Source organism: Ostrinia furnacalis, unplaced genomic scaffold (assembly GCF_004193835.3).
Source record: "Ostrinia furnacalis isolate ACB-3 unplaced genomic scaffold, ASM419383v2 OfSCF5400, whole genome shotgun sequence".
Taxonomy (NCBI): domain Eukaryota; kingdom Metazoa; phylum Arthropoda; class Insecta; order Lepidoptera; family Crambidae; genus Ostrinia; species Ostrinia furnacalis.
Window position 1 is genome coordinate 496299 of NW_021135639.1, and position 9987 is coordinate 506285.

General features: G+C 37.8%; 1 protein-coding gene across 1 annotated transcript in view; it reads left to right on the plus strand.

The window, feature by feature from the left end:
- The window catches only part of LOC114361068 (uncharacterized), a 40784-nt gene extending 33826 nt beyond the window's left edge, over positions 1-6958 (plus strand). The window contains exons 7-10 of the mRNA XM_028315987.1: positions 405-538; positions 3356-3577; positions 3658-3789; positions 5915-6958. Of these exons, the coding sequence (XP_028171788.1) occupies positions 405-538; positions 3356-3577; positions 3658-3789; positions 5915-6118 (692 nt within the window). The 3' untranslated portion in view covers positions 6119-6958. The remainder of the gene's footprint in view (positions 1-404; positions 539-3355; positions 3578-3657; positions 3790-5914) is intronic.
- The last annotated feature ends 3029 nt before the right edge of the window (positions 6959-9987 follow it).

Consider the following 9987-nt stretch of genomic DNA (forward strand, 5'->3'; position numbering starts at 1 on the left):
GCTGCATAGGGAAACCGGTAAATTGAAACTTACGGGTGTTGTTGTAGGTAAATTATTTAATAATGTGGCTGAAACGTAGTCCCTGTAGTTTTTGATCCTTTACCACAAAAACTAATTACCTCGACTTCTTTCCATTGAGGTTTTCAAGTCCGTAGTCTTAGTTTGCTAGATACAAGGCAAGCATTGCATGATAAAAATAAAAACAAAGTAAAAATACTTATAATGCCTTCATACTTTCATAAAGTACGTCTTGCATGTGGTTCAATATCAATATTTGTTGAAAGCATGCAACCCATGGATTTTCAGTTACGTCCATTCACCATCCGTCCATTGTAGCGTTAACAAAATGTAGATAGATACCTACCTAGGACGATGCCAATATAAACTTTGGTGGCATTCTTCAGGTGTGATGCAGCAAGAACAACTGATGCCAGTCAATGACGCTCAGGTGCAAGATGAAGAGGAAGGATCTGGAGCAGACCCTCAGATGGCACCAGTGGTTGAGGCGAACGTCGCACCGCCTAGTCTTGCTTCTAGGGTGAGAGAGAATACTTACTCTGCTGTCCAGAGCAGTTGAATCTATTGAAATATGGGCGTAAATAAAATATATTTCTTCCTTTTTAAACTGAATTTATATTTCATCAATTAAAACACCAGAAGCTATTATAGATGACCCACGCTGAACTGTCCCACCAAACTAGGGCATGTAATATCGGAAGGTTTTCAATTCCGATATTGGATTCCGATATTAGATCTCAATATCGGAATTCCGATATTAATATCGGAATTGAGTTCATGTGCTATAAAATTAATATTTGGTTATATTCGTAAGAATTCTGGATTGTTTACAATAAAAGAATAATTTTAGTCATTTGGTACAAAACAGCATTTCATAAAATTGAAGTATTTTAAAACCGTTTTTACGTTATGGGTATCCATTGCATTTGGTTTTTTATGTGACAAGAGGCAAACGAGCAGACGGATCACCTAATAATGAATGGTTACTGATAATGAGCCTATATGGACTAGCAAATAATTAAAGTGTTTTTGTAAAATCACAGGTATTAAACAAACTTTTACTCCTTCATTATATTACCCTGTTTTATGTTGGTGGAACAAATTTTAGAGTCATTCAAATCACGTGTTACAAAAATTTTAGAGTGGTAAAAAACTTGAATATGCTTGTAATTTGTTCCTTTGATTATCGATGTACAACTCACAAAACCACTAGCCAGCCATATGTCAGCCATAGGACGTCCACTGCTGAACACAGGCTCCGATGCTGATTTTCACAATGGCCGGTTGGTGGCGGCCTGTATCCAGCGCCTTCCTGCTACTTTTATGAGTTCGTCGGTCCACCTTGTGGTTATGAGTCCTACTTAATTTTTAACACCTGTAATATGTTATTTACCTATGTTCCACGAATAAACGAATTTTGATTTGATTGGATTTGATTACGCTGCGCTTTCCGGTACGTGGCCTCCACTTCAGAACCTTGCTGCCTCATCGTCCGTCTGTTTTTCGTACTAAGGCAGAACCGTTGGAAGACCTTATCACAATGCTCGAAGACCTTAATCGAGTTTCCCAACAGGTAGGCTTTCGGATGAATATGGAAAAAACGAAGCTTATGTCGAATGTCCATGTTGCTCCTTACCCAGTTTCGGTTAGGAGCTCGATTCTCGAGATTGTTGACAAGTAAGTATGTCTATCTCGGACAAACGATCAGCTAGGTAGTTAGATGCAATTTCGAGAAAGAGGTAAATCGTCTAATACGAAGACGAAAGTCTTCAATTAGTGTGTGTTACCATTGATGATATACGGCCTTTGAATATAGGGCACAACGTGTTATGGACAGGGATTATCTTGGTGTTTCTTTACGAGATCTAATCAGAAACGAGGAGCTCCGTAAACTAAGGTCGCTGACATAGCCCGACGGATTAGCAAGCTGAAGTGGCAATGGGCAGGACACATAGTACGCAGAACTGACGGTCCATAGTCTAGTAAAATTAATGTTTGAAAGGGAGTTGAGATGTCGTTCTTTGTTGACCACCTATGGCAAATGCTAAAATTGATTTGGAACAAGTTAAATTAACCATAAATAGTAAAGATATTAAAATATTTGCAGTGGAACAAAAAGTGATGGTGAGAGACATGAGAAAATCATTGGTCTTTGCCAATCATGTACTTTGGGCTTTGTGGCGCGTTTAAACGCTTTGTTTAAAACCTCAATTAAAACTTTTATCTGATTCCGATATTACGATATTGGGTCGCTCAATATCGGAATTGAAATATCGGATCTCGCAGTCCGAGATTCCGATATTACGAGATTCCGAGATTCCGATATTCATGCCCTACACCAAACTCAATGACAGGGGGGCGCTACCATCGTTCAACTATATGGTTTCCAACATGGCAAAAATCGGAACCAGCGATCCGGTATTGACGGTGGCGCCCCGCTGTCAATGTCATGGATAGGACAGTTCAGTATTTTGGAACTATACGCCCGTCTAAAGAATCAGTTGACATTAAGATGACAGTCATCAAAACACAAAGAAGAAAAGTATGCTCTATGGAAGCTATCCACGGAGTTCCGTATAAACAGTAAATTAATTTTTGCACTTCAAATCAATTACATTCAACAGAATCTTCTAAGAAAGTTTTTAGGAATGTAGCCTATGACTGCTATACATTATTTGTGATTAATACAGACGTTCAAGATTATACAGTTCAGTCATCTAGACTGTTGGCAACCACCAATAAAGTCGACAAAGATGTTATGGAAATAGGAACTTAAATAAATCGTGTTTAAACTCAGAAAAAATACTTTTCTGGTTCTTGATATTTGCTTGCTATTATGCAAAACGAATTTTCGAAACTATTAATTCAAAATCGTGACTATTATGGATAGTTTTTTTTTGGTAATAGCTTGACACTAGTACTTATTATTATTTTATTCTATCGCTCACAATTGTGCTACTAAAATATTGTTAATTTCTAAAATGGTTGGGATATTATATCAAGTTTGGGCCCTTTAGTAGTTAGTTACCCGCCTAACTACCATATACCATCTTAATTTACATATTTACGTACTTATTGATTTCCCAATCTCAGTCCTTAGTAATCTTAACTGTGTGTGTATATTCCTAAAAGGTAAATCAAAGGTATCATAGTTATAATAATGTATTCAAACAATTTATCTATACCCATATCAATAACAACAGTCCTGGTTTTCTTACAAATAAAAGTTATATTTCATAGATGCTTCCCCTTTTCAAATTATTTTTAAACCCCTTTATTCTAGTAGATTAGACCCTCATAGACCCGTAGCTAGTCTAACCCAAACTAACCTATCTAGATCTGGAGCTTTATCTGGCCGTCTTGGCTGTGGGGACAGAGCAGAGGCGCCAGGACTTGGGGCTGGAGCCGATGGTCTCCGTACGCACAGCACTACACTAAAGAAGACGACAAGTTCCGATACTATGGCTACGGGAACTTCGGGGTCGGCCTGCAAGGCTACGGCAGGCTGAGATGCACGGATCGCATCACCATTCCTTGCGAGAACGAGTATTTTGTTTCGGTTAGTACTGCTGTTTTATTCTGATAAATGTTAATAATAATATTTAGTTAAGTAGCAACATTGTTACGTAATGCGCGCAGCACTACACTAAAGAAGACGACAAGTTCCGATACTATGGTTACGGGAACTTCGGGGTGGGCCTGCAAGGCTACGGCAGGCAGAGATGCACGGATCGCATCACTATTCCTTGCGAGAACGAGTATTTTGTGTCGGTTAGTATTGCTTTTATTCTGAGGATTGTTAATATTTAGTTAAGTAGTATGATTGTTATGTAAAACGCTCAGCACTACACTAAAGAAGACGACAAGTTCCGATAGTATGGCTACGGGAACTTCGGGGTGGGCCTGCAAGGCTACGGCAGGCAGCGATGCACGGATCGCATCACTATTCCTTGCGAGAACGAGTATTTTGTGTCGGTTAGTATTGCTTTTATTTTTAGGATTGTTATTATTTAGTGTAGCAAGATTGTTAGTAATACGTTCAGCACTACACTAAGGAAGACGCCAAGTTCCGATACTATGGCTACGGGAACTTCGGGGTCGGCCTGCAAGGCTACGGCAGGCAGAGATGCACGGATCGCATCACTATTCCCTGCGAGAACGAGTATTTTGTGTCGGTTAGTACTGCTGTTTTGTTTTGAGGATATTAATATTAAGTTAGCAAGATTGTTACGTAATACGTTCAGCACTACACTAAAGAAGACGATAAGTTCCGATACTATGGCTACGGGAACTTTGGAGTCGGCCTGCAAGGCTACGGCAGGCAGAGATGCACGGATCGCATCACGATTCCTTGCGAGAACGAGTACTTTGTGTCGTGAGAATTTTGTCTGTCACAGAAAAATTTCGTCGCGTGCGTGTAAATTTCTAAAACCGGGTAAAAAACTATCTTATGTCCTTTTCCAGGACTCAAACTATCTCTGTACCTTTAATCAACATTGGTTCAGTGGTTTAGGGGTAAAAGCGTGACAGATAGACAAGAGTTACTTTCGCATTTACTCGTATAATATTAGTAGGGAAGTAGGGATATGTTTTACGAGTAATAGGGATACAAGCGAGCACTTCTTGGAACTGGGTAATGACAGAGCTTTAATTATTATTACTTTGTATTGAATTACTCTGGTAATGAGGCGCCAAATTAAACTACTATTGGTAAATAGATGTATAACATATCCCTTCTTATGTTAGCACCACATTACGCGGAAACTTGAATGCATTTTACATGATATTTGACTAATATCGGGCACATTACGGGGAAGATGGGTACGTAGTACACGCTTTCGGCGAAGTAAGCAAGCAAGTATTATCGAGCTTATGTTTATTTAGAAAAAGAACAAAATGCCGCTAAAAGAACAAAATTATTACGATAGTCTCAAGATTAAGATATATCAATAGGACTTTATCAGCGGGTAGTGAAACCAGCTCTTTTTATTGAGTTTGGTAAGAATATCTCAGAATTACCTGATTTTCCTCAATTATTCACGGAGTCACGTCTATAACAAAAGCGAAATAAAACTCCAAGATACCACTTGAAATGTCGTTCCACAACTTGAATGGGTTCATAAAAATTTACATGCAAGAGTTGAGTTACATTGTCTCGCGCGGTGCCGAGTTCGAGTCCCGGGGGAGGCGCGGATTGTCGAGACCTTTGAACAATGTATGCGATGGAGCTTCGGAGACTGATTCGTCTTGTTATACCAGCTTTATTATTTATCGTCTTTTGTCTACGAGGGCTTTGTTTCGGCGTTATCATTTTGTTATAAGTAAGATTCAAGTTTGTAAATGTTGGCAGATTTTGCTGAAAAGATTTTTGAAACATTTTTAATGTCTGAATAAACAAGAATAGAACAGCAGCTGGCTACTAAGACTGGGTTGCACCATCTTACTTTGACTGTAACAAACGTCAAGAATCTGTCAAAATCCATACATAAACCACCGGTTATCGTCATAGTTACGGTCAAAGTTTGGTGGTGCAACTCAGCCTAAGCCGACATTCTTTTTTCTGTTAGTTACGTAGGTTAAACAACTAAAATCAGAATGATTAAATTAAGCTTTACTTTTGATATGCTAATGGTATTTGTTTGTCTCAAATGACGTTCACTGCTGGACAAAGGCCTCCCCCAAGGATTTTCACAACTACTGATCCTGCGCTGTCCGCGTCCTGTAACATTATCGGATCTTCGGTCCATCGATTAGGAGGCCTGCCTGCTTTACGTCTTTTGGTTCGAAGTCTCCACTCGAGAAGTTTTCTGTCCCAATGTCCCACGAGAAATATCCCCACCTAAGTTTGCCAGTGGTATAAGTTATTATCCATAAGTACCTTATTTCTTACTTCCAGAGCACATCATACATTCCCGGAGTCTGCGACCCTCACCACTGTGGAGACAGCTTCTGCCCAGGGTCAGGGTCTGACTGTCGCGTGGAGACCTCCATCTCTCCCTTCGCGGTGTCGGTCCACTTCGGCCCGCCGCAGCGCAAGCGAAGCCCCGAGGAGAATATTGGAGCTTGTCTACGGTACACGCAGCTGCCGTGTGATGGGTGACCGCCGGGGAGAAGTCCTGGGTTTTGCACCCGAAGGGTGCCAATGGGACCCCAAATAATGTTTTTATTTCCTCATATAATGTGTTCGTGGTTCCGCAACCCAAAGGTGCTAATGGGACCCGATTACACCCATCCTCTGTCTGTTTGCGTGATATTTCATATGAAAAGTATTAGGTAGACAGGTTGTGTACTTTTTCTCAGAATATGTACTTTTAACAATAAAAATACTAAAGATTAAAAATAAAAACTTGTAATAAGGTAGATCCCCGTCCGTACTTACAAGAACCGTACTGTTTCTGTATTTTTTAGAATTGTTCATATCTGATAATAAATACTTTATTTAACCTGTAAATAGCACTCAACACACTTAATTAGGATTTGTTGTTTATGCTCAATTTTAATTAAATAATGGTGCCAACATTGTATTTATTTTTATTTTGTAGATTTTTTTCTAAATACAACAAACTGTGCCATTATTCCACACTGCATAATTATTTAAGCAACTAAATGTAATTTGTACATGTTGTGCAACGTTTCTAAACTTATTGTATCCGACTGTTGCGACTTGCGCGTCATGATGTTAGTTAAATTAATTTTCGATGGCACATCAACATAAATAAATACTGCAGCATAATTATATTATTAGTCGAATAAAGAGCGATTTTGGAATAAAAATAGCTTGCTTGATGTGCTAGCGACTGTACATAGTTATTTTTAAATAAGCAATGTTACTTCCTTATGTTAAACTATAATATTATTTAATTTATTTTTACTATGTTATTATTAAAAAGGTTTTCTTACATACACTTGTTAAAGGACTTTGAGCAATGCTTATTTTGTAAGTAGGTAGTTAAATAATAAATATTTGTTGATAAACATTGATTGTTTAATAAACATTAATAGAGTTGTTTCATTTCTAATTAAAAGCACTAAAGTAGCATAATATGCTACCTATAAAATGAGTAAGTATAAATGTAGAGCGAGAACACATCATCTGTACAAGCTCGTTTCATCATAGATTTATCATTTATACAGGGTGTTAGGTAAATGGGTATACATATGAGCCGACACTAGCCCATGTTAAAATGGGCATATATTAAATGGTATGGTGAAGTCAGAAATTCGATATCATTATTATAATTTTTTTTATTTTCATACAAAATAAATTTTATAATCCGATTTGTATGAAAATTAAAATAATTAAAATGAAAATATTACATTTCTGACTTCACCATACCATTTATATGCCCATGTTAACATGGGCTAGTGTCGGCTCATATACCCATTTACCTAACACCCTGTATACCCTCCGGGTGGATTCTAATAGCGAGCAAGACCTTCAAAAAACTATTCTTCTTAAGATAAATTGACCCTTCAGTACTAAATGACCGTGTACATAAATAACGTCCCAGACCAACACAAGTACTTAGCATACGTTTATCGCAGTAAACTATTGTGAAACCTAGCTGAGACCCGAACCAGTGTATATTCATGCGGGGCATGTCGTTTGTCACCATTTGACGCGGTCGAGCTGGTATGGCCGACTTGCATGCTAAGGACTGGGGTAGACCGAGGATTCTCAAACTGCTAGCTTACTCTAGAATTTGTGGATATCAGATCGAAGAGCTTGTTGTGGTGTAAAACAGAACGAGAGTGAAAGGAAGAATATAATTCGTTTCATCAACGAAGACGCGCCCCACCAATTTTTTGTCGAGGGAAGCGCGGCGTGCGGGGAGTTTGATCCGAGCAATTCGAGCGTCATTATTGTAGTGTGCGTGTGCAGTCATGGAGGATTTAGCGTGTACCGATAATACTCAAACATTAGCGGAAGAATGGTGGGGCGCGTCTTCGTGGATGAAACGATCTATAGACCAAGACGATTACAAAAAAGTGTGACAAAAAGGCACTCGAAAATATTTTACAGGTGACTGTTAGGATTACATATTACACCAAAGCCTTAATGACTGCTGCTTATGATGATTATCATGACTGTAAGCCAGGTCTTACTTTCCCCTTTTCCTACTTGCATGTGGAAAGATACAAAACTAAGAAAAGTGTTAGGTATATTTCATCACCCCAGACATTTTACGAGTATGTTAGGCTGAATAAGATTTGCTGTCGACTAAAGATAAGGGGTTTGTAAATTTTGAGAAACTCGTCTAGACGACCAACTCAGTTCGAGTTAGAACTGTCTGGATCTTAATCTTTAGATTTAGGGTTATGATGACTTTAAAATGGAAACAAAATACAATCTTATCTGGAGTAGGTATGTGACAGGTTAACTAACGAAATACTTAATAGTTTCAGAGGAAATTATCATCCTGTCTCAGTAACTATAAAAATATTTACAGTGATTAAAATTATTTCACGCCTTTAGTCCTATGAAAAAGTATTAAAAACATTATTCATATTTATTTACGTAAATACAATTACAAATACTTACCACACGTCATTATTATTCATCAAATAAATGGTAAATACTGCATAAAACGAAACGCTTTTAACTTAAAAATGAATGAAACGTCTTCCAAATTTGAAATTGCTCGAAGCCTAAACTTTTTTCTATAGTAGAATTCCTGGCTGAATAATAAAACACCTTTGCCTGCCGTAATTATTTTCTATTTTTGAAATTGGAATAAGCAGGTAGCTTTGATTAATCTATGGCGTCGTGTCAGTTTGCTCGACGATTTGACTAAAATTACTGGTAATAATGTAATTTTACATAAAACTTTCGATAAAAAAACTGTTAAAACAATTCTGTGTTTGTGATAAAAGTTTAATTTAGTGCTGTGTGAGTGTGGTTTTTATTTTAGGGAGTGAAGTGTTTCCTGGAATCTATTTGTAGGACGCAGACGGAGTCAGGGGTATGTAGTAATTTTGTAATACTTATCTGTTTGAAAAATCGTCATGATGTCACGTAATCCTGTACATTTTTAGTTCCTTGATTTGTAACGCACCCGCGTGCGTTGCTCAAACTAATTTTCAATGAACTGCGCGGGCGCCTGCGTGACTTACGATGTCTGAGAAAACGTTTGTAAAATCATCGTAACTGTCGACATTTCATATTTTTATTTGATATTTCAAGATACAAATAAATTTTCATGCGGTACAAAGCTACACAGTTGCCAAATGTCATAGATTTTTACCAGGAAACTCACTCCCTCGGGACGTGAGGTAGTTTTCCTTTGACATAACTGAAATCCAGAGCCTCTGGCTATGTGTGCTCGTACCTCCCTACATTAAAATTTTCACCATGACCGACAAAATATCGGTAAATAATTTAATTTTTTTTTGCAGCATGGCAGCCGAAACATCGAGCTGTGAGTACCTATTTCAGTAGCTCTTTTTAAAAAAAATGCGTTGAGACCCATTTTTCTCTATTTTAGAAGGAATTTTTGTCATTATTATACATTTTTCAACGTTATAACGTAAGAAGGTTTATGATAATCAGCCGACTGATTTCTAAAAAATTGAGTTACTTACTCTCATACTACGATCAATGCGATGTAAAGTTACAGTCCATCAGGCTTCTAGGCTATTTCTCTTTCGGCACAGCACGTTTAGAAGATTAGGTAAATATGTATTTAGTTACCTACATCAAATGAAGATTCTTATTGTTCATTTTGTACGCTAAGGTAGGTATTTTTCCATTATGAACTTGTTTGTGATGTATTTTCAAAGTTCAATCAAAAGACTGACCTCTGCGACGAGAAAGAGTGATGCGGGTGGGACCAGCATAATCTACTCCGGTGTGTACAAAATAAAATGCTTCATTATCTTGCACTCTGTACGAAGACAGGCGTAGGATGAGCAGGATTGAATCGAAAACACGCATTGAATTTTCTAAAAATTAATTTTAAGACTTATCTA